Below are 24,630 nucleotides of genomic sequence, written 5' to 3' on the forward strand. Positions count from 1 at the left end.
GACATAGATTATGAAAGGACAAAGTCAGACTGTTGGAATAATTTAATCTAATTCTTGTAAATAAGAGACACATGGACAGTGAGATGTTGAAATGCTGTGAGTAGGAGAGGAGCAGGTGAGGCTGTGGAGGATCCCGGCAGTGTGCAGTGAAACTACACTAAATGACAAATAACTTGGAAATGCGCCTTAAAAGTGCGGCACTAGCTGATTTATGTGCCACTTGGACTGTATTGCTTGTTTATATCTAAGTCACTCTGCAGTCCCTGTATTTCATCAGCAATTCAAGTCAGGAAGAGGAGATGGATTTTCTTCCTCTCGTGGAGAACAGGTTGGGGCTTGCAGCCCTATCAAGAAACCCAGAGCCCCCTCAGCCGCCCTGGAGCCCTTTCAGAGCAGTGGAGGCCTGTCAGAGCCTCTGGAGCCCTGTCAAAGGCACCGGAGATCTCTGAAGGGCCCGCTGAGCCCGGCCGGAGCGCTGTCCGCCCTCAGAGCCCCGCCGGGCCCGCCGCCGGCCGCGCTCCCCCCGCGCCGTGCCCAGGACGCCCCGCCCGCCCCGCCGTTCCCATGGCGACGGAGCGCCCCGCCCGCCGCCGCCGCTTCGCCGCCGCCATTGGTTGGGCTCCTTTTGGCCCCGCCTTCCCCCGCTCGCCATTGGTTGCGCGGCCACCGCAGCGCGCGGGGGCTGGCCGCGGGGCGGGGCGGGCGCAGGCGCCGTGCTGTTATTGTTCCGCGGTGCCACCGCCTGGCCCGGGCTGCCGCCGCCGCCATCGTTATCGCCATGCCGGTGAGATCCGGGAGGGATGCGGGGTGTGGCCCCCGGCGGTCACTGCGCGCCGCTGCCCGCCGCGCCCGGGCTTCGCACGGCCGGTCGCCGCGGTTCCCGTGTGCGCGCAGGAGCCGCAGGACGGGCGGTGCCTGTCAGGCCGAGCGGGGCGGGGGCTGATGAGGGGCTGCGCGGGGCCCCGCAGAGGTGGCGGCGCCTTGACAGCGGGATGTGGAGGTCCGGCCGCCCCGGACGATCTCGTCCCGTATCCCGGGTGGAGGCACCCGATTCCCGCTCCTGATTTTGGCTGGCGCCTCGTGTGCCGTCCCTCCCCCGCCCAAGTGGGGCTGAGCCGCTCTCTGCGTTCAGCAGGACGGCAAAAGCCGCTGCTGAGGCCTGAGAGGAATCGGGGCAGGTGGAAGGAGCGGCGCTTGGAAACAGGATTTGTTTCGGCTTGACATCCAATATAGCTGCTCTAGGAGTAGTTATATGCTCACCTGCAGCATCTCTAGCCCAGGGGAGTGTCACAGGCTTGACTAGATTCATCAGCCGTGCTTCAAGATTTGTTTTGGTAACTACATGAAAGAAAATGAATGGGAGGTTTTATAATACAACATTTAGGTTTTCTAAAGGACTAAACTTAAGCATGTACACTTGAGAGTATAATTAAAATGAATTCCCTTCAGCTAGCACTCCCTGGTATCTAGCTGTGTGCTCTGTGAGGTTTGAGAGTGTATAGTCAGTGTTACTGGAAAAGAATGCCATGGCTGCACTGAATTCCAGCAAGCTTGTTGCAGATTCTTAAAAATTCTTAAATTATGTTGAATGTGAAGTGCTCAGGGTTTACTCATTCAGTTTCCGTGTTGGCAAACAGAAGAAGATCCCATTGCCTGAGTAAGTGTGTTATTCTCTCAGCTTTAATTATAAACCAGACCTGGTTTTAAGTCCCCAAGTTCATGATCCTCTGGAGATGTAGCTACTGATTCAAAAATGTTGGTGCTTAAACACACAATAGTTTTATAATGGGAGACTGCAGAGCTAGATTTGATCTAGGAAGAAATTGGATCCTATTGGATATAGGATATAGGAAGAAATTCTTCCCTATGAGGGTGGTGAGGCTGTGGCATAGGTTGCTTAGGGCAGCTGTGGTTGTCTTGTCCCTAGAAGTGTTTAAGGCCAGGCTGGAGCAACCTGCTCCTGTGGAAGGTGTTTCTGCCCATGGCAGGGGGTGGAAATGGGTTTCTTGCACCCCAAACCTTTCTGTAATTCTATGTTGACACGAGTGTTACAGCCTGTGTATTTTTTATTTTAACTAATTATAGATTAACAAGGCTGAGAAGCTGGACAAGCCGGAAAGCTGTGACAATGTCAAGGTGGTTGTTCGCTGCCGGCCTCTCAATGACCGGGAGAAAGCCACGGGCTACAAAATGGCCGTGAACGTGGATGAGATGAGGGGAACTATAACTGTTCACAAAACAGACTCGTCCAATGAGCCCCCTAAGACATTCACATTTGACACAGTGTTTGGTCCAGAGAGTAAACAGCTGGATGTCTATAATTTAACAGCAAGACCTATTATAGATTCTGTCCTGGAGGGATACAATGGTAAGTCTCTTGTTGTAAGGAAGGATCCCATCCTGTCTCCTATTCTTTGCTTTGTTAAAATTCCTGCTGATCTTGTTTAAGGGAGTTTCACCTTCTGAGGGCTGTAGCCGCAGATCATTTCTGTTGTGGCCTCTAACTTAAAATAGCCTGATAGCACTTGCTGTTCTGAGTGCTCCGTGGTCACTACTGTCATTAACAGTGGGAGATGGGTGATGAAGGAGACTCCACTGAGCTCAGCGTTATGTTTTTTATCCTTTATCTTCTCTTTGCAAAAAATATGCACTTATGTCATTATCAGAATTTCAGCAGCTCCTCACTGTAACTTTCAGTACCCAGGAGGTGCCGTGCTGGGCTGTCACTAGGCATGCATACTAGACCTCTACATAGAGCTGCTGCATTTTTTTCTTCTGAACTTTGCTGTTTTCAACTGAGATGACTACTTAAACACATCTGCCCTTCCTTACATATAGTCTGTTGCTTCCTGCAGCTGGGTAGAGCATGGCCATGATTTGCATATGTTTGTTGCTCATGGAAATGTAATATATAAAGGAAAGCTGCTTTCCATAACAGTATGCCACAAACAAGAACAGTTTATAAAGTTTTCCAAGGTTTGCAAAACGGCTGATAATCTCTTGTGCTAGCAGACACTGGTTTCAGCTGAGTAAAAGTCATGGTTTGAAAATTAATGATGTAAGGCTGTAGCTGGGGAGGTTTAGACTGGACATTAGGAAGCATTTTTTTACTGAGACACTGGAACAGGCTTTCTAGAGAGGTGATTGTTGCCCCAGGTTGGAATTTAGGACATGTTTAGTCAGTGCACTTAACGACATTCTTTAATTTTTGGTCAGCTCTGAATTGCTTGAGCAGTTGGATTAGATGATCGTTTTGGATCCCTTCCAGCTGAAATATTATATTCAGTTTTTCTAATCTGTAATGTCAGTGGCTTGATAAGAAAAGCATGAGTTTTCAGCAATGCTAGGCTAAATCTAAGAACTGGGATATTTTTGGAGTTCTAGAGTCTGGGATTTAAGTAATGTTGCCAGATGCCTTCTTGTGCAGGCTGATTCTTTAGTCCAGACTGTAGCTGTATCTGCAGGTTCAGAGCTGGGGTTTTGCTGTGGCTCTGCTGTTGAAGCCTCACACCATTTCTGCTGTGGGTTAACGATTAAGAGTAGTTGGGTTTGCTGTTGGTGTATAATCATGTGCTGCTAATTGGTCGTGTTATTAACTGGGCTTGTCTGCATTGTTTGTTTGTGGAACTGAGGTGTACTAGCATTCCATGCCTTAGTCACTCTGCACTTTTAAAACAACTGACTTTCTATTAGACATTTTGCAGCCTGGATTTAGTGGCAGAGAGGTTCTGTTCACTATGTTTGCCCAGCATTTCTGTTGCTCCAGTCCTGTACTCCAGTAGCTACTCAAGTGCATGGAAAATTTTAACTCCATAAAAATAGAGATGTTTAATGCTATCAGGCTAAGGAAGGATGAAGTAAAACTGCAGTTAGAGTTTAGAGAAGACTCAACTTCTTACAGTTTGTTCTTTTATCTTATCCTTTAGGTACTATTTTTGCATATGGGCAGACTGGAACAGGCAAAACCTTCACCATGGAAGGGGTCCGAGCAGTTCCTGAGCTCAGAGGCATCATTCCCAATTCCTTTGCCCATATATTTGGTCACATTGCCAAGGCAGAGGGGGATACAAGGTAAATGCCTTCCCTTGACTGCTTCTGTCTTCTTTTTTTTGTTCGGTTTTTTTTAATATGAGTCTGTGTGTAGCAGGAGCCTGACCTTGACAATGACAACAGAAACTGTAGTTCTCCCAAGATGAAAGGCTCCCCATTAGGCAGTTCTTGAGGGGCAGCAGGACTGTGTTGGTATTTCACTGGTTTTTTTGCATTCTTTGACTGTGTTTGTGGGACTTCAGCAAATGTTTTGCTAAATAAACTACCCAGCTGTTCATCTGCAGGTTTTTAGTTCGTGTCTCTTACCTGGAAATTTACAATGAGGAAGTGCGAGACCTGCTGGGAAAGGACCAGACACAGAGGTTAGAGGTGAGCCTCCTCTTCTGCATGTGGTGTTTGTTTTGAATCAGAGCAATATTTTGTTTTAAAAATCAGAGGAGCACTTGCAGGGAAGTGGGAGGTTGGGCTCTTCAGCAGTCCTCTTTCCTTTGCAATGCAGTAGCTGGATGTCACTGCTGGCTTCTTTGAATCTCTTCCACTTGGCCAGTTGCACAAACTGGCTGTTCCACCTGAGGCAGTTTTGTACCTGCAGTTCTACCCCAAAGGCCCCTCAGCAGTTGTGGGAATTGGAGTCTAGGATTTAAAATCATGTCTTTCCCCCAGAGGAAAACAGTAGTATATTGTCCTGCATGAATCTTCATTCCTTATCTGCTCTGATTCCAAGCAGAGTGTTTTATGTGCAAGCCAAAAAATGGAGGAATAAACCGCTATACTGTTACAATATCACTAGAATTACTGTTGGAGATCTCCTAGGGATGCTCAGTCTGAACTGTTTCTCTCTTAGGTGAAAGAGAGACCTGATGTGGGAGTTTATATCAAAGACCTTTCAGCTTATGTTGTAAACAATGCAGATGATATGGACAGAATCATGACTCTGGGCCACAAGAACCGTACGTAGCCTCGCTGTGGGCAGGTTTTTAGCTCAGGCAGAGTAAAGGTCTGGTTGCCAGACCACAGCAGGAGATCCTAGTCCTGTTGCTGGGAAGAGTGTTTAGCTGAACAGAACAAAAAGAGTATCTCCTCCCAAAGCCCTTTTATGCAGAGGCAGGTGAAGGAGGCTGGGCTTCCCACATTGGCCAGTGCCAGTGAGGATCAGGAAAGGAAGGATGCAATGAGGACAGTCAGTGTTGTCAGAACTGTTTGTATGTCTCTTCATCCTTTTTCTGCTTCAGTTCTGATCAGGATGAACATCAGCCCTGTGCTGTGAATGGGAGATAGTTTGTCTTCTGGAAGACTCTTAGTTAAGCTCATATTATTTAATTACTTAAATTCTGACTCCTGTTGCCCTTGGCACGGATTACTGCATTCTTATTTCCCAAAGTACAACTGTTTTCAAGGATCTGCTGTGAGCACCTTAAGCTACTGATCTTTAAACAGATGAGGACAGTTGCTGGTCTTGGGAGTCTGTGGTTGGCTTAGAGGTATTGCAGGCTGCAGGACCTTCTACTAATCCAGCTTGGAAGTGTACTGCAACTTCAGTGCCCAAGAACAGACTTTGCTGCTGAGTCTGAGCATCCCTTTGCCATCTTCTGGAATAAAGGGTTGGGAAAAGAGGCAGGAATGAGTCTCCTCTGAGAGCAGGAAGAGTTAGAGGAAAATGTGATTAATTCTGAAGACATCACTGCTTTTTTCTCTATTTAAAGGTTCTGTTGGTGCCACAAACATGAACGAGCACAGCTCTCGCTCACATGCCATCTTCACTATCACCATTGAGTGCAGTGAGAAGGGGGTGGATGGGAACATGCACGTGCGCATGGGCAAGCTGCACCTCGTTGACCTTGCTGTGAGTAGGACCAGACACGTCTTTGGCAAGACATTTGGGTTGGGTTGTTGAGGATTTTCCAGAGGGTTGTGACCATGTTGTTCATCACTTGCAGGTTTATTTCCTCAGTGTCACAGTTTGGTAAAACATGGTTTTAGCCCAAGATTTACGCTGAGGTATCTTTCCTTGGGGAAAATGCAGAAAAAGTGAGACTACAGGCATTCAACTTATTTAAATGCATTGTAACTTATTTACGTGATGTGTGTATAGGATGCTCTGTGAAACTCTTTAAAATAATTGCAGTGTTGCTGTTTGCTCTTGTTCTGCTGATAGAAAGGGCTGTAGATGGTAGTTGGCAGCTCCAGCTGTGGTGCCTTTTAACTGCTGACTGACTTCCCGTAACACTTTTGTTCATGGGGAAGAAAAATCTCCATTTTCCCAGCTGCATTACTTTAAGCAATCCCAAATTTGCTGGCACTGAAAGCTTCTGTTTTAAGACCTGTTTGACTTGTCACTTTAACAATGTCTGAGGTACTTAGCCAGTTCTAATAATGGGTGAAGTGGTTAGTGACATGGCTACTAGCAAGATTGTGTTTTGAGGGAGATGTATTAGAAGATCTGTTTTAACTCCTGCTTCATGTTCCCTTTGCAGGGTTCTGAAAGACAGACAAAAACTGGAGCCACAGGGCAAAGGCTGAAGGAAGCCACTAAGATCAACCTCTCCCTCTCCACACTGGGCAATGTTATCTCTGCACTGGTGGATGGCAAGAGCACCCACGTGCCCTACCGTAACTCCAAACTCACAAGGTTGCTGCAGGACTCCCTGGGGGGCAACTCCAAAACCATGATGGTAAGCTAAGAGATGCTGTTCCCAGTGCCAGCTATTGGGTTGCATTTCTGCAGGGATAGCATACCTACTTGAACAGCCTGGCATTTACCTCACTAATCCTAAGATGTTTGCAGCTTAGAGAACCTTCTGTGTGCATCTCTTTCTGTCTTCTCTCTTTGCCTCTGTATGGATGAGGTTTTAAACACAGCACACATGTACATATCTGCATGAGATAGTCAAAAGTGGCTTCAGTGTAGAAGCAGCAGGGAAGCTTGGGAAGGAGTAGCAATTTGAGACTGTCAGAGCTGGGGTTGGGTTCCTGCAGTGCCTTGTGCTGGGCTCTGACACCTCCAGTAACTTGGTCTCCATATGTTGCAGTGTGCAAACATTGGACCAGCAGACTACAACTACGATGAGACCATCAGCACTCTCAGGTATGCAAACAGAGCCAAGAACATAAAGAACAAGGCCAGGATTAATGAGGATCCCAAGGATGCTATGCTCCGCCAGTTCCAAAAAGAAATTGAAGAGCTTAAGAAAAAACTGGAAGAAGGTGAGACTTTCCTTCCCCCTTGTGTTCCTCTTTGCACAAGGCTTGTTCTGCTTGAATGGGAATATTCTTTGCTACTTGAATATGTATCAGATGAGATTGCCCATGAGTGCAGGTAGGTGTTCAGGTTTTGTTTGTCCTGCTGGATGCCGGGAGAGGTGCCTAAGGCTGCTCATGGGGTCTGGCTTTCCCACTAGGTGGCACTTGGCACTAGGGTGAGTGGTGGCCTCCAGGCTGGGATCAGTGTGCCCGAGTTTCCCTGGGTTTCCCTAGGAAGCATGGGGGCTCTGGACACAACTGGCATGGTATAGGAATTAAACTGAACTGTAACAGCTGGTCACACTTCTCTGATTGGGGAGGAGGGATGCATTTATCAGGAGGAAAATTGAACCAAATTTGTGGAGCTGGAACTGGGTTTCTATACACTGTAGGGCAATGGGAAGTTTCTTTAAGCCATGCAACTTTGTAGCCTTGTGTCTCTTTGTCTATCAACATGGAGTGATCCTGCTAGAGAGATGCTTGCAAAACAGATGTTGTGACCAGATGTCACAATATCTGTCTCTGGAGATGCTCACAGAACAGCTGTAGCAGTAACTCCAGCATGATTTGCTGTTTGTTGTCTGCCCCATTCGGGAGAAGCAGGAAATGGTCAGTAATGCTTCTTTTCCTTTCATCTGAGGTAGAAGTGTGAGGTGGAAGAGAAGGTATGGTAGAATCCTGCTACAAAAGCTTTGTAGCTTCAGCTGTGCAAAGATGCTCTATTTTCCATAAAAAGCAGCCTCTTGAGCTTTAATATATACACACTGACATCACAGCGTTCATTGATTGTTCTTAAGTTTCCTGAGCCATGGCAAGCTGTCTGCTTGTGCAGCAGTTAAAGACTTCTGCAAGTACTCATAAGCTGATGTCAGGCACTGCTCTTTTTGGACAAATGCTGCTGTCAGAGTAACAAACTGTTATGAGGCGAAGGAAAGCTTTTGATAAAAGCACACTCTTCTCTTCTAGGGGAAGAGATCTCCGGTTCTGAAACCAGCGATTCTGAAGAGGAGGATGAAGATGGGGAGATTGGCGAGGAGAAGCGGAAGAAACGGCGGGGTAAGGCAGTAGAGATTCCTGTCAGTGCCACCAGTCTCCTCTTACCCACAGGCTGGTGTAGGAAGTGTAGCCAGAGCCAGGCAGGGACAAGAGGAGGTATAGAGATGCCCTATGCCGCTGCAATTATCATGCCTCTCCTAGAAACGAAGCCCTTGGGTGCCGTCTCTGTAGATGGACAGCTCCAAACCTGTGTAGTACCTGCTTCCACTTGGGTAGCTGTGCTTGGTGTGTCATCATCCTTTGTGGTGGCTCCCTGGGTGCCGCAAGGTGGCTGCGTATGGCTTGTGACTGGTGGTGTGGAACTTCCCCTCCTCACAGAAGTGGGAGGAAGAAGACACCAAAGATCATTTGTAGGCAGGTGTGGTTTTTAGAGCCATGGGTATGATTGGAGGGGAATTTTGGCTGTGGTTTAGGCAAAGGATTCATCTGTCTTACGGATCTTCAGTAACTGACTCTACTGGTGTCCTATTTTATATCGATAGAGGGAAAATTTGGCCTTTGGGTGTCTCTGTGCTAGCTGAAAAGCTTAATGGGACATTGAGCATGTACTTTTTTTGGGTGCAGTCTGAAGAATCCCATGGTGAAGTTTCCTTTGTTCCACATCAGTGTTAAACTGTTGGGTATCATGTAAACTCCAGGAGATATTGTTGAACCTGGAACTGCAGATTACTGTGTACCATGGAATGCTGTGGCTTCTTGGGAGCTTGCTGTTCTCCTAGAACCCTGTGGGTAATTCCTTGTGGATAGAAGAGAAATCAAGCCCAGTGCTACATCCCAGCTTTCAGCTTCTCTAGTAAACTCATTTTGACATTCAACCAACTTCCTGTCCTGAAGCACCCACATCTGTTGAAAAAAAATTCCTGTTAAAGCATTCCTGCTTTTAGGTGTCTTCTCTTCATTTTGGTGTCTGTCCAGGTAGTCATAAATGACTTCTGCCATGCCTTTGGTGGTAGTTGTAACAAGTTCCTTTTTCACCTTTTGGTTACTTCTAGAAGTGGAAAGCTTGACCACTGTCTCCAAGTGTCCTGCCCAAATCTCCTCCCAAGGCGAGGCCACCTTTCAAAGTGCTGCTTGGAAGGAGTAGAGGGTGAATAACTGGCTTATTCAACTCCCAGTGAGATGGGAGCTGCTCTGATTAAGTTCCTTAAGAGAACTGCTTCACATGAGTACACACTGACTGTCCCTGTGTAAGCTGGTTCTACATTCCAGAGTGAGAAGTGCACATTGCCATGTGCATAAGACTGGAAAGGATTCATGGTCACTGAATCCTCTGCTATGGCAGATACCCACAGCCTTCTCCACTGTGATCTGGTGTTCTCTGCTGTTGTTGCTTGAAGTGGAAGCTGCCTTGGCATGTTGTTTTAAGCTATATTCTGATTAGGATGGGTTTTAACTGAAATGTCTTTCTGAGCATGCAGTTTTGTGCTGGGAAGTGGTGGCTTTGCAAGCTGAGTCTGGGAGGGATCCTAGCAAATGCTTCCTAATGGGAACTTGTGCTTTTTTGAACTAGGTTGCTGGCTCTTCTGGGTTTCTTTCCTTTAGAACTAACTTCCCATCTGCATGTTTCTTCCTCTCTGGGTTTTTCTGTGGGACGCATTTCTGTTTTCCAGGCAGTAGCAGCAGCAGTAGTTCAGACTCCACATGCTCTGTCATAGAGAAACCTCTGGATAAGTCCTTCACTAGTGAGTGGGAGCTCTTAAGTCCTTTAAGCTTTGGCCTTTCCATAATCTGCACACTCCATTTTGCAATGTTGCACTCTTCCCTGCTTTGTCTGTTGGAAAGATAAACCTCAAGCTGTAACTTTGCTAAAGCATGCCTTTCCTTTGCTGCTTCCATGCTTGAAACAGTTATTCAATGTGCACATTGTTAGGAGATATGTGAGAGAATAGGAGACAATGTAGTAGGCTGCTTGAGCAAGATTTAAAGGTAATTGAGAAATAATAGGTTAAAAAAATCCAGTTTGTATCTTGTGTTAAATGCACCTTTTAAAATACAGAGGAAAAAACTGAGCTAACTTTTTAATGGGAATTGCTACAATATGAATTCATAAAAAGGACAGCTGGGTATGTATTCTATATTATACTGGACTCTGCCTTCTCAAAATTAGTTTTGAAGAACAGTCAAACATCATGAGGCATATACTAACAAAGAAAATGTGGCCGTGCTTGGTTGATTTGCTTTACTTTTGCAGATACTTAAAAAAAGTATCTTTGGTGTTTGGGGTTTAAGTGCCCCATGATACCAAGTTCTTGATCTCTGTGGGACTTAGTTCAGAGGAACAGGAGATCCAGATTTTGATCTAGTAAGGAAAGTCTGGGCTGCTCTTGATCGGAGAGGCCACTGTGCCTGTAAAAACCCTACGATGAGTGAGGATTGAGGAAACAAATCTTGGGACTCAGCTTGTGGGGACTTCACCTGCTGTTGTTTTGATCCTGGACAGAAGCACTTCACTCTTCTGCCTGTGTGAAAAGGCCTTGGAAAGTATTGCTGTGTAGTTCAGTCACTTTTACGCTAGTGATGTTAGTGGAAAGCCTCAGTTCAGAGAAGGGTGGTAACAGCGTTAGAAGGAATACAACCCAGGGGAGACCTTTTGTGAGTCCTATGACTGTAGCCTGGGAGTTTGATTGCTTCAGTCCTGCTCCTTTAAAACTTGCTTGGAACCTGAGTGTTTTATTTGGATGAGGACAGTTAATAGCAAACTGCTGATGTGTCAGCAGGTGGATGAGTCCATCTCCTGCAGGTTTGGAGACATTTCGGTTGGGAAAGTTGTGCTGGGCTTTTGGCAATTGGGATAAGTGTAGCTTTTTGTAGTTTGGGATATTAACTGTCCTCTAGTGTGACCCTTCTGCATGTTGTGTCTTTCATTATCCCTTTCCTGTCCTGCTTTTTTTTGTTGCACTTGCTTGAATAACCAAAAGTGGCTCTATACCTCTATGGAAGCACCAGTTACTGCAAATTAACCTACTAATCCCCTGTGTAATTAAATGGAGAAATCTTGTGTTGAGACTCCCTGTGTGCAACTGTCTTGTATCTTGCAAAAAATTGGCTTGGAAATCTTGGTTAAAACTTAGAACATGTATTCTGAATGGTAATATTTTACAGGTAATGTAACAGAATTGGCTCTCTTGAGTGTGGGGAACATTAAGTTTGTTAATTGAAGGAGAAATCCACATCCTTTAACTGTTTCTTAGGTCATGATCCTTGCAGCTGGCTCCTAATGTTGTGTTTAGATCCAGCATTGCATTGAATGGGCAGAAGAATGCAAGAGTGAGCTGAAGATTATACTGGATTTGCAAAGCACTCTGAAGTGCAGACACAGTCTCTGTCTGCATTAGCGTAACATGATGCATTAGTGTTTGCTCTAGTAGAAGGGGTTTTAGTTATGATTGTCTCATATTTTCTACTCTAGAAACATGAATATAAAATTTGATGTTTGTTCTGGTGCTGATGATCTTTGTCCAAAATTATCAAAGCAGTAACATTTTCTCTCCTCCTCTTTTTATGTGTTTGCTGCCTCTCTGCGATTTGCTTTCTGCTTCCTCATAATGCAAGATCAAGCAGGTTGGTGTAATTGATTTTCACCTCCTTACAATTGCTAAGCTTGTGAAAGGATCTTACAGCTTGCTTCACTTCAGCTTTTTTCTCCTGAACTGAGAATATGTGGGGCTATGTCCTAATAGTAAGAAGTCTTTATCTGGCTTATCTCATATGATGAGCTCTGTATAGCACTTCCAGAAAACTTCTTAATCAAATACTAATTAGTGAGAGATTTTTGCACCACAAGCCCAGAAGGAAGTGCTCATTATCTGATTCTGTAGTTTAGCAGATGGCAGTGAAGATGTTGTTTGCTGTAATGGTGAAGTTCTTGCCTTACAGCAAAAGTCATAAAAGCTCTCGTGCACATGAAGAAATATATATGCAGATGTGAAAATGTGTGCATGCATGTTTACATATGCAGTACATTTTGCTGTGTATAATGTATATATGATGATAAATGAAATACATATATATGTATTTTATTTATAAAATAAATAAATGAAGTTGAGTATCTTGAAGACTGGAGGAGAAGGCTTTTACTGAGCAGCTTCCTTGAGTGCCTTCTGACCGTGTGCATTATGTCACTATGGAAAACAGTCAGGTGGCAGTCAGTGACTGCTGTTGGTTTCAAGTACGTTCTGCAGGGTGGGGTTTTTTAATGTCTGGAGAAGCAAAAAAAAAAAAGGATTCACTTGTGAATAAATGGATATTTAGGACTTGTGGATTTGAGGAAATGCGTCCTCATTCCACATAACCCCGCAGCATATCTATGTTCACCTGCCTTGGGCATTCCTGGCCTTGCAATCAAAGTTGGCTCAAGGCTTGCAGAGTGGCTTTCAAGAGCAGCAGCCTGACACTTTGTTTCAAATTTGGGGTGTTTGGCACCAAATCTTGAGGTCAGTAGGTTCAGTGAGTTGCTCTGGCCACCCCCTTTTTGTAGCTCTCCAAGATACGGACCTGGTGTGCTGCTGTGGTAGGTCTGTTGTAAAGACACAGCTGGTTAAGCCAAAGCCAACTTCAGTACTTTTGAATCTTACATGTTTTGAATCTTCTATGTTACGTAGACCAAATGTCATCAAGAAGTTTCTTTAGTTGCCCAGTTTTCATAGAGCTGTCCTGTATTTCTCTATTTTCATAGTAGTGTGTTCTTAAAAGTATCTACCTGCTCACTTTGGAACAGGTAAGCCTGTAAGGAGGGCAGTGAATGAGGGGAGTGGTAGAGATGCTAATCTGATATTGGAGTGTGTAACTCTTGGTAGCTGAGCTCTTGTAGCTGTAGGTCAAGGCAGTCTTGTGTTTTCCTTCCCTGGCCTGATCTGCATTGTTAGAACATCAGAGTTTCCAGATTGGGCCTCTCTTCAAGCAGTGTTCCTTTTCCAGGTGCTCTGTTTTATATTTTGGGGGCATTAGATTCCAGTGTTAGTTTCACAGCATTACTGCTCTGTAGGAGCTGGTGACAACTGAACAATGTTAAAATGGGATTTGAAGGACAGAGATTCGAAGGAATGGGCTTTGTGTTTTGGCCATTTTGAAGCTGATACCTAATAAAATTTTTGTTAAATGCAAGTATTGAACATGAACTTGGAAAAAATGCTGTGGTACATTATTGTTGTTGTTTTGCTTTTCAGTGAAGTAATTTGTTTTCCCCATATCTTTCAAAGGCAAAAAGAAAGTTTCCCCTGATAAGATGGTAGAGATGCAAGCAAAGATTGAAGAGGAGAGAAAAGCTCTTGAAACTAAGCTTGACATGGAAGAAGAAGAAAGAAATAAAGCCAGAGCTGAACTGGAGAAGAGAGAAAAAGACTTGCTCAAAGCTCAGTGAGTACCATGCTCTGAGAAGTTTGTGTGGTCGTGTAGGTTGTTCCTTCCTTAATCATATGAATATCTGGACATACATGGTAAGGTGCCTGTCAAACTCTGTAGAAAGAGAACATCATCCCTTGTTATTGTCAAGGTGAAAGAGGAGCTTATTCTGCTTTGAGAGTGTAGAGTATATGGGAAAGACAAACTTTTATCCTTTTGCCAGTTCTTTTCTTAACTTTACTTAGTTATGCAAGATAGACTAGAAACATAAATTAATCTCCCAAGTACTGTTCTGTAACAGGCCAGGTTTCCTGCAGCAGTCACAAGCATGTAATTTTGGGTGTAGGGGTGCTCTATTCTGAAGCCAAAAAGCTGCCAAGGTCACACTACCCTATGCAAATAGACTGCTCCAGCAGCAGCCAACATTCCTGGTTTGCACTTCAGCTGCTCTGCCTTGGTGTCTGTTCACTCCCCTCTTTCAGCAGCTGCCTCTGGGCATTGCTGTACTGTCAGGGCTCTTGGGGATAGAGGGTACCTTGAGTAGCCTGGTGATGTCACTGGGTGCTTGCAGCCCCTCTCAGAGGTGACTTGCAGTGGGAGGCATTTCTCTGCTGACCTGGTTTTGCTTGAGTGGTGGCAGCTGGAGCTTGGGGAACTTGCTGCTTTCACTTGCACTGCCTCATCCCCACTTAAACCCTCAGCAGCAAGACAAGTTTTTCCAGCCCTGTGAGTGCTGTCTGGGCTATAAAACCAAGCTGGACCTGATGCCTGCTGAGCATGGTAGGACAGGAAGTCTCACACCTACCTGTCTGTCTAGGCAAGAGCACCAGTCCCTGTTGGAGAAACTGTCTGCATTAGAGAAAAAAGTGATTGTGGGAGGAGTGGACTTGCTGGCAAAAGCAGAGGAGCAAGAAAAGCTTCTAGAAGAATCAAACATGGAATTGGAAGAACGAAGGAAGAGAGCAGAGCAGCTTCGCAAGGAGCTCGAGGAGAAGGAGGTGGGGTATTATCTGCTGTGGCTGTCTGCAAACAGCAAGGGCAGGACACACCGGGATGTGTTACCCAGGTGTGGCTCTGCTCTGGGAGCACTGCAGAGGCCACCCCTCCACAGGTCACTCACTGGCTGTGCAACTCCTGCAGGTCTGAGCCAGCCTGGCTCAGCCAGGGCTCTGTGCTCTGGGCACATGTTTTGTTCAAGTAGTTTTTCCTCTTGTTCATACTGTTGCAGAGAGTTCCTGTGATTGTTAATGTGTGTGTTTGTGCTAAATGTTGTCTACAGCAAGAACGCTTGGACATCGAGGAGAAGTACACCAACCTCCAGGAGGAAGCACAGGGGAAAACCAAAAAACTGAAGAAAGTTTGGACCATGCTCATGGCTGCAAAGTCAGAGGTTAGTATCCAAAGTCCTCAGCCACTTATCCTGGGAGGCACTAGAGCTGGAAAGGGTGAGCCATCAGCTTTGTAATGCTGGAAAATGTGCTATATGTTCAGAGATGTCTTTCTGTGCTGTGCATTTGGCTCATATAATTCAAAAATACTAAGTCTGGAGCTGGAGCTTTAGAGCAGAATGTTGTAGAGCTTTTCTCCAGGCCAGGCTGAGAAGGGTTATGTGTGAGATGTTGAGAACTAAAAGGAAAACCACTGGTTATTTCTGAAATAAATTGCAAGTTGCTTGCTGGCAGCCCCATGTCCTCCTTTGCAGCAGCCCAAAGGCTTCTCTGCTCTGAGCTGCCTGCCCTTTATGACTGATGCCCTTGTTACCTCATCCTCAGATCCACTGGATCAATGTGTCCTTTGGCTGTTAGCTGGAGTTCCTGTTTTATTAAAAAATGCATTTGGTCTTTGGGATCAGAGGTTTTCCTTGAAACCTTGCCAGGGATACAACTTGTCTTCTGCTCTTCATCTAGTCTTAGCTGAAGCAGCTTGGATTGGCAGAAGGCCAGTTTTGGGTTTATGAAACTGAGAACTTAATGCTGTTTTCAGCCATTTCTGAGCTGAAATGTTTCAGAGGGTTTATTGTTCAGAGATATTCTGGTACCAATAACCAGAGTTTGCTTTTGTTTTCCAAAAACCTCATACAGACAAAAGACTGTTCTCTTTAGGCTGTTACCATGTCTTAAGATAAGTCTCATGCTTCTCAAATGCCTGTTTTGCTTTCAGATGGCAGATCTGCAACAAGAGCATCAGAGAGAGATTGAAGGGTTGCTGGAAAACATTCGGCAGCTGAGCAGGGAGCTTCGTCTGCAGATTCTCATCATAGACAACTTCATTCCTCAGGACTACCAGGTGAAGGCAAAGCACCTGAGCCTGGGGCAGGGCTTGTGCTGTGCTAATCTCAGTTCTCTTGCAGCGTATTTTCCCAAAGGCTTACAAAAATAAGAAAACCACATTTGCCACAGTTAACTGGTATATTCACTGGGTGCCCATGCAGTGAGTATGTTCAAAATCTCTTTTTTCCCCACTAGCTTAAAGTTGTGCATGCTAATGTCTGATATTAGCACAAAGACTGGATTTTTAGATCTTTGACATTCCTTGAAAGTTCACGATGAGCTTAAATATAATGCACACTATTTAATGGGAAAAGTAAGGGAAATTCTTTTTATAATTTTCATTTTTTCCATATTACAGTGTTTGCTTACTGTTGTCCTGATGGTGTTGGCATAATGGGAACCCCATGCTTTACGGGGCTCTCCAGTATATACAATTTGAGAGTGGTATTTTTCTCTTCTGTAGTTTTCAGAGTATAAATGGGGTGTTTTTGCATAAGACATAGCTGTCCTGATAGGAGCAACTTGTAAGGGATCAAGACTGTGTTCTTAAGTAGCTTGTCCAGGCCTTAGGGTATATGTTCTGGAAAGTGTATGTGGAGGGTACATGGTGCAAAAGTCTAACATTTATTGTCCTGATTTCTAGGAAATGATTGAGAACTATGTTCACTGGAACGAAGACATAGGAGAGTGGCAGCTGGTAAGAATGGCCGCCTGGCATGTGTACAAGCTAATGAAGGATGGGCTTCTGAGAGGTTTCATTGAGCCCAGGAAGAAACTGGTGAAGCTGTAGTCAGTTTTACTGTATGCAGTAGGCTTTACTTACAGAACTCTTTTTTTTTTTTTTTGCTTACAGAAATGTGTTGCATATACAGGAAACAACATGAGGAAACAGACGCCTGTCCTGGATAAAAAAGAGAAAGATGTGAGTGACTATTGAATTAATGTATTGAATTGTAAAGGCCCAAGTCCTGCCTGAGACTGCCATTCTCTATTCACAGCCAAACTGTCCAATTTCAATTTTCTTTTCTTTCGAAGAAATTAGTCTTTGTAGTGTCATGAAAGCACCATTGATCAGTGTATAAAATTATTCTGATGATTTTGTCTCATGAGTTTTTCTGGTGTTTTTCTAGCCCTTTGAAGTGGACCTTTCCCATGTTTACTTAGCTTACACTGAAGAAAGCTTGAGGCAATCTCTGATGAAGCTGGAGAGGCCGAGGACTTCAAAAGGAAGATCCAGGCCCAAGACGGGTAGAAGGTGAAGAACTCTGGGGTATTTTTATGCAATGAGGGATTTACCCAAGGGAAGGCTTAAGCTTATTTGTATGTGCAAACTTACCACAAGTTTTCAAACATTTGCTTAATGAAGAGGCAAAGGACAAAGTTTTTGCATGGTGTAGTTAAGTGTTGCCAGGTGTGACAGAACCAAGTTGAGATCTCTTTACTGTACTAAATCTCGTCCAGAAAGACTTGTCTGGGGATTTTGTGATGTTCTTTTGCTGCATTCTCCTCTTCCAGCTCCTTGCTTTGTTTTGCTGCATTTGGTAGTGCAGTTTAACAGAGTCTGGCACATTGCCAATGCAAACACTGGTACTGATGGAGAGAGGAGAGGGCTGTTGGGGGAGATTTCAACATATGCTTTCTTGTGCTTTTTGTTCGGTTTTGCTTACAGAGAAGTCATGTCATGTAGTTTTGACTTGAAATGTGGCTTGTCCCTGTCTTACCTAGGCAGCATATTGATGTCTGTGTGGTGTTGTTTTTCCCTTTCCCTTCTGCTCTCCAAACAGAAAACGTTCAGCCAAGCCAGGAGCTGTCATTGATTCCCTGCTGCAGTAGTGTGACCTGGTCAGAATTCCTGTAAATATCAGTGAGTGTATAAGGTTTGGCCAGAATATGGAATTCAAGACATGGCACAGTTTGACATGGATAAAATTTTTTATTTAAAAAAAGTATTTTTCCTTAGTTGCCTGTATATTGTATGTTATATTAACATAATATTAAACTGGTATACATGACTGATGGTTGTGAAATTCATGTATTAAATGTGTTGTGCAGGGAAACTTGTTAGTAATCCTTGTTGAAATGTACAGAAAATAGATACGTGATTGAGTTCTAGATGTGTGTTTAAGTGCTAGATGTGTTAGTTCAGAACAGTTAATGAAATCCTGAAGTTAAGGCTGGTAATTCTGACTTATGCCCTGCTTTGCACATAACTGGCAGCTTTCACTGTTGTCCTCTGTTGCACTGATCTGTGTTTGAATGTAATTGCTGCAAACCTTTAAGAGCATCAAATCTTTTTATTTAATATTCCTCACTGTGGTTGTTAACCCAATTGAGTTGTGTGTGGAATACACAGTCCTTTTCCCTTTTTGCTGTCTTGCTGTATAGAGAAAGTAGCTGGGTAGGAAAAAAATGAAACACAAAAGTCTTGAGATTTCTGAAAAGGGACCATGCTCTGTTTAAGTGCAGCAGAAATCAAGGGGGGTCTAATAGTTCTTTTATTTTTATCAGTCTGTTTGTGATCTGCTGGCACTGTGGAGAATGAGACCTTGGATATTAAGCCAGAAGAGAGCTTTTTTTCCTTCTTTTAAGGCTGTGTTACTTTGACAGCTTTTTATGCTTCAGGGCTGGAATTTTTGTGTGAGTACTTTTGTAATCTGAGCAGCTGAGGTGATTTAAGGAGGATGCTTTAGCACCAGGACTTGGTGTCAGCCATGGGGCAGTGAGCACTATGGCTCTCTTTCCTCATCCCTGGCTACAAGGTACTGGGCCACTGCTCTACACAGAAGATAAATTTGACTCTCCTTTAGTAAAACAGAATGAATTGCCCAATTTTCCCAGAGCAATATTCCCTGACATAGCTGGTGTTGTCCATGTTCCTGTGTATGTTGTGTGCATCTCTGGCTATGCTCTGAGAGGAGAAAAATTCTGGTCTCTGATAATAACCATTTATTTGTGATGGCTGCTCTTTTTATTTGATATTTATGCTGCTAATAGACACATATCACTTTAATATGTTGCTTTTGTGTCACAGAGAAAATGCATCTCCTTCAGACTGTGTGTGTTTTGTAACTCATCACATCAGCTGTGAGTATCTCAGTGGCTCCTGTGCCAGGGTGGAGGGCTGGGCTGTGACCTCATCTTAGTGTCACCTGGAGGATTAAAAGCTGTGGTTACTGACGGGAGAAATGGAGTCCTTCAGTGTGACAGAAAACAAGACAGCTCCTCAGGTGTCCTGGGTCCTTGCTAGTAGCCACATCTGCTTTTACCAGAATGTTCCTGTGAAGTATTTAAAGTTAAATACCCTTTCTTGCTGTCATGATGGTCATCTGGAGATACCTTGGGGTCTGTAACAGGTCTGTGACAGGACCTGTGATAGTTAAAACTGGTCTTGTAAGGACGTTTTTTGGTCTGAAGGATATATTCAGTGTTATTCTAAACAAGTTGAAAGCTTTTCCCTGGTGTGTTTAATGGTTTTTTTCAGGATCATGACCTGGAGAAACATGCTGCCCTCTCTATTGGAGGGAGTGTCACCTAAATTCATACAACATACAGATACAAACACTGGCATTTGTTTTTTCTAGCATAGCATTTAGAGATAAATGCTCAGAAACTTTCTGGATTGAAGCTGTAGTTGGTTTTGCTTGAGAAGAACTGATCTTATTTTAAAGGTGCTTGAATAGAGTTGGATTATCTCTTATTACACACTTCTCATCAAAGAATCCAGACTGAAGATGGCTTAAATGCTGCTTGAAGTCTTTCAGTTCTTAATCCAAGCAGATAGATGCATAGCAGGGGCCTGTACTAGTTCTCAGAACCAAGGATAACTTCTGTTTCTTTTTTGTGTTGTATCTTGTGCTAACATTTCATTGAATGATCTGGTTTTATGGGAGTTAAACCAGAACTATGATTTCAGAAAGACCACTGAAAAACCTTCTACCTGACAGGTGTCAGTCACTTCAAGATACTGCTGCAAACAGTGGCACTCCGTTTAAAATATTTAAATTTCTAAAACATAAAAGTGTATGATTTACAATTAACATAACAATCCTGCTGCTGAAAACCTTAGTACTCTGCATGTTTAAGTGAGCCTTGGAGCAGGAGAAAACAATAAGTAAATACTTGCACACCTTTAATTGGGAGATTGGAGAAACTGGTTATCTCCCGTTGCAGAGGCTTGGAGGAGAAATCATTTGCTCTATAAGAGGATTTTAAATTAAATGGAACACTCTCATGGTCATGTGCTCTATCAGTTTGGCTTACCTGTTAAATGGTGTGTTTTGTTGAAGTTCTGGGAAGTTTCTTGTAAAACCAGGGAGTTTGGCTTATAGATCTACCACATGGGCCCTCTCTGTAGCCCTGCCCACCTGTGAATGTCTAATGGCCTATAATGAGTTTTAATAACGAAAGGATCTGATTTATATGGACTTCAAAAAGCTTAATACAGCCTTTCTTGTTGCAGGTCAGTATGTGCTCTGTAGTATTTATCAAAACTCATATTACATAACATACACTGTGTGTGCTCATCTTTGCATCATGCTAGCACAAGATTCTCCTCATTCCAGAACAATGACCTTAACAATGAGATTTTTGCTTAATGTTGTGTAAATGAATTATTTCATTTTTAACTTGTTCTTTATTCTTTAAGAGGAGGGGAAATGGTCCTTAGTGTCTTTCACTGACAACACTATCTGCACATGTCCAGCTTTCACCTTTCTCCACAGTTCTGCTTAGCCAGGCCTGTATAGAGGGAAAAACTGCTAGTCTGTATAATTTGTCTGTTTTTTGTTTTGTTAACTCTGTTTATTTCTGACTATCTTTTGTTTTATTAAAGTTAATTCATAATACTGTATATATCAGTATTGTCCCTGGAGCATGTTCATACCATGAAATAAAAATCTTGATTCCTAATTCCACCCTGTGTGCATGTTTTCCAAATCACATTATACAAACCATATCTTTTTACCTCAGCTGTGTCAGGAGCTGGGTGAGGAGGGCTGGGCGAGGTGCCTCTGTAGCTCTGAGCTGCACAGCTCTCTGGAGAAGTTCGTGCAGGGAGCTCGGGGTGTGTTGGAGCCTTGTTGCCATGCCCCAGGGCGATGGGCAGCAGGACCTTGTGGAAGGAGGTGGGCAGGGCAGAACAAGAGAATCCTTTGCAAGACTACAGAGAAAACCGATGGGATGAGGCTGCAGGCCCAGAGCTGTGCCTCAGGAGCTGCTTGAGCCCCTGTTTGAGCCCATTCTCTGCTGGGGTGGTCCTGGGCTGAGCCAGGGCACTGCAAGAGCAGTTTTGGGGCCCCACATGGTCAGTGCTGCCCCTGCTCTGCCTCCTCTGATGCATGCACTGGAGAGGGGGAGAAAGCTTTGTCTGCTGTTACACAAGCCAGCCACATCCTATGCTGGTGCAAATGGTGTGAATTTACGTGCAGTCGCTGGAAATGTTAACTCTGTTTCCTTTGCTGCCTGAGCTGTATTGGTTGGCAGTGCCTGTGGCCCCCCAGCCTGCTCAGCCCAGCCCAGCCATAGGTACCAGGTTTTGTCTGCAGCCTCTGCAGCTCCCCAGAGTCCTGTGACCCAGCTGAACCAAACCCTGCACAGTCCTGGCCACAAAGGGCTGTGTCATATATATAGATAGATATAATACAGGCTATAAGTAAAGTGAAGAGAGAACTTGCTTAGCTCCAGCCCTGGCTTCTCCCTTTGCAGCTCAAGCATGTAGTTTTGAGTTCTCAGCTTTCAAGAGCATGCCCTGTTTGTGGCCTGGCTTCTCCCCTTTGCCTTCTCTTGGATTTTTCCTTCTGCTTAGACCTGTGTTCCTCATGTTAGCCTGAGCTTAATTCCATAGCAGGACAGATTGTTTGGCAGTTCCTAGACACATCGCCCTTGTTCCCATAAACTTGGAAATCTCTTAAATGTTGCCTTGTGTAACATCCTATGCAATGCCAGCACATTTATCCAAATATACATTTATTTAAAGAATTACTATACATAATCTTTGAAAAATAGGGTCATAGTTTAAAAACAAAAGTGTTTTTTCACTTCTGATACTTATACTCTTCTTGGAGGACTTGGTGTAATTCCTTGAGGAAATTCTGCAGTGAGGTGGTGCTGCCTGCTGCCACAGGACACGGCCTCTGGAATGGGAAAAAGGGGCTGTTAAAAAGCTTGCTGGGGTGGGATTGGGTGCTGAGCTTGGGTTGGGCTGCCAACAGTGGTGGGAGAGGCTTGGGGGCTGTGGGCAGTGCAGGGGGAGCTGTGGCTCACCTTGTGCCTCTCCCGGACCAGGCTGCGCAAGTTGTAGTAAATGCCCTCGAGGTTCCTGTGGCAGCTCTGGCCCTCCCGAGCTATTGTGGCAGCTTTGCATAAGATCTCTGTGTTGTTCTCTCTCTGGGAAAAGACACATGACTTTCTAAAAAAACGTTTTGTGTACTCATGGCTTATTAGCAGCAGATTACAACACTACAAATAATATATTTCTATTCTAAAGGATAGGTGAAAATTGTGATTTGAGATGCCAAAGCCTCCCTGAAGCTTCCCAGCTCGATCCCAGCAGACCTGGCTCTGCTCCCATCCCTTTCCTGGTGAGGAGGAATCAATCCCTGGCAGAAGCTGTGACAGTGTGGCACAGCAGTGAGCACCCTGTGATGGGGCATCGTGCTCCTGCTGCAGGTGTGGATGTGGGACCCTGTGAAGCTGCTGCCTGCAGATTCCCGGGGGTGAAGCTGGTTTGAGCAGGCAGAGGTGCTACAGGAATCACAAAAGCACCTGGGAAGAGTTTGCCTTCATTAAGGGCTTTGGGAAGTCCCATAGCAGAGACTCGTGGAAGATAAGGAGTTCTTAAGTAAAGTGCTGGCGGTGATAAAAACGGCGATAAAAACTATTTGACTTTCTTCCCCGGGGGATGTTCCCAGTGCTGCTTGCTCTGTCTCAGCTTTCACCTGACCAGTATCTTCAAACAAGTGACCAGTGAGCATGGGCAACTGTGAGTGTGGGGCTGTGCAGCATCTCAGGCATCTCTTCTCCCTCCCAGGGCTGCTCCCAGTGGCAGAAGGGCTGTGGGGATCCCCTGAGGCTGCTGAGCCCCCCAGTGAAGGCTGCTCTACCCCTCGGATGCCAGCGGGTGTGGCACGAGGTGAGGGCATGGGCTTTCTGTGAAAACAGGAACTCAGGGGCTGCGGAGCTTGGCTTAGGCAGCAGTTTTCAGAGCAGAAAGAGGCCTTATTATCTGCTACTAAATCTTGCGCTAACTGCAGAGCTTTCCCCCAGATAAGGGGCTAAAGAGGGATATTGGGTCTACCCAGCTCGCTATTGCAATAGGTGTGGAGGGGTCTGAGCTGGTGACCACACTCCAAGGTAAAGGGAGATGTTCCCCTCTCTGAAAAGCTGAAACCTCTGCTGCCCAAGTACAGGTGCCCTCCCTCTGGCCTCTCCCTGTCCCCAGGGTGGCCAGAAGCCACCGATGCTGCTTTGGCTGGAGGTGGAGATGGGTGTGGGAAGGTGAGGGCACCTGTGCAGGGCACCAGGAGTGGTGAGAACCAGCTGGGCAGCCCAACATTTGTGCTGGATGCTCACAGTGGGCTCCTTCCTCCTCCACAGCATCACACCAGGACAGACAGGATCCCAGGCTTCCCACCTGCCTCCCACTTCCCTGTGCTTATCCTCTGGCCCCCAGCATCCTCCCAGTACTCATCAGGGCTATATGTTCGGGTTTTTTTCTTACCTTATAATCTCCAAAAATATTTGTCACGTTCATCTGTTTACAGGAAACCTTTACAAAGACACAAAGGAGAGGAGCAATCAGGCTCCAAACAACACGGATCCATCGCGGTGTGCACACACAGACACATGTCCAGCCACCCGCCAGGCCCCAGGAGCATTGTGAGCCCCATACTCATCACCTTCCTCTGGCTCAGCATTGGTCCCCCTGAGCCTGGTGAAAGAGTCTGTCCCTCCCATCAGTGGGGAAAGCACCAACCAGCCCTACCTCCACCTGCTGGAGCTTGTCCAGCAGCCTGATGCTCTCCTTCAGCATGTTGGAGCTTAGTGTGTGCGTCCGTGGAGTTATCACATCACCCAGGCAGGCTGACAGCACCAGGAAGGTGAGCAGGACCTGGACCAGGGTATTCATGGGCTGCTTTGGCTGGACTCCTTCAGCTCTTAGTCTCTGGATTGTTTGGTGATCTGTAACTGTGTGTGCTTTTCTGGAGGAAGCACCTCAATTTATTACTGTAAAATTGCTGAACCAGAAGGAAAAACTTATTTTTCCCTTATAGGCACTTTCCAAAGTTGCTCCCGAATAGGAGAGCAACAGGTCTTTTTTGTGCAAGTCAAAATTTTCTTCTGATCTTGCTTAATAAAATTTCCACTGTAAGATGACAGTGGCAGCAGTCAGGTTACCTACAGTATATAATCTGCCTGGTTTGGGGATTCTCCGTTTCTCCATATCTCAAGGCTTTCTCTACACCGTGAATTGGAAGTGGTTAAACTGGGTAGCCCACTGCTCTGGAACACTCCGATGGCAACACTTTTCTTTTTATTTTCCTTTGAGCATCTTGCAAGATCTTCTATCGTGTTTCATTTGGTTATCTGCAGATCACGTAGAGCATCCTTCATCTGCACGCTGATTTCCGTCCCTGAGTTTCTTAACCTGGGGAGGAACAGAAAGTATGGCAGAGCC

The 24,630-nt window shown here is 45.1% G+C and overlaps 2 protein-coding genes across 3 annotated transcripts; one reads left to right on the plus strand and one right to left on the minus strand.

Moving 5' to 3' along the window:
- The first annotated feature begins 718 nt into the window (after positions 1-718).
- KIF3A (kinesin family member 3A) lies at positions 719-20,869 on the plus strand. Of its 2 annotated transcripts, XM_066328977.1 has the most exons (19): positions 719-784; positions 2,086-2,368; positions 3,927-4,071; positions 4,335-4,419; positions 4,895-5,000; positions 5,754-5,893; positions 6,525-6,722; positions 7,080-7,254; positions 8,257-8,346; positions 9,957-10,028; positions 11,899-11,907; positions 13,545-13,701; positions 14,504-14,684; positions 14,966-15,076; positions 15,847-15,972; positions 16,600-16,653; positions 16,810-16,878; positions 17,087-17,211; positions 17,741-20,869. In XM_066328977.1, exons 1-19 carry the CDS (start codon positions 779-781, stop codon positions 17,787-17,789), a joined length of 2,181 nt encoding a protein of 726 aa, XP_066185074.1. In that variant the 5' UTR covers positions 719-778; the 3' UTR covers positions 17,790-20,869. The 2 variants fall into 2 exon arrangements, with proteins under 2 accessions (XP_066185074.1, XP_066185073.1); XM_066328976.1 differs by lacking the exons at positions 9,957-10,028; positions 11,899-11,907.
- Positions 20,870-21,988: 1,119 nt separating this feature from the next.
- Positions 21,989-24,081, minus strand: IL4 (interleukin 4). The gene is made up of 4 exons (XM_066329556.1): positions 23,938-24,081; positions 23,674-23,721; positions 22,218-22,340; positions 21,989-22,087 (listed from the first exon to the last, which is right to left on the minus strand). Exons 1-4 carry the CDS (start codon positions 24,079-24,081, stop codon positions 21,989-21,991), a joined length of 414 nt encoding a protein of 137 aa, XP_066185653.1.
- Positions 24,082-24,630: the final 549 nt, after the last annotated feature.

Source organism: Sylvia atricapilla, chromosome 14 (assembly GCF_009819655.1).
Source record: "Sylvia atricapilla isolate bSylAtr1 chromosome 14, bSylAtr1.pri, whole genome shotgun sequence".
NCBI classification, from domain to species: Eukaryota; Metazoa; Chordata; class Aves; order Passeriformes; family Sylviidae; genus Sylvia; species Sylvia atricapilla.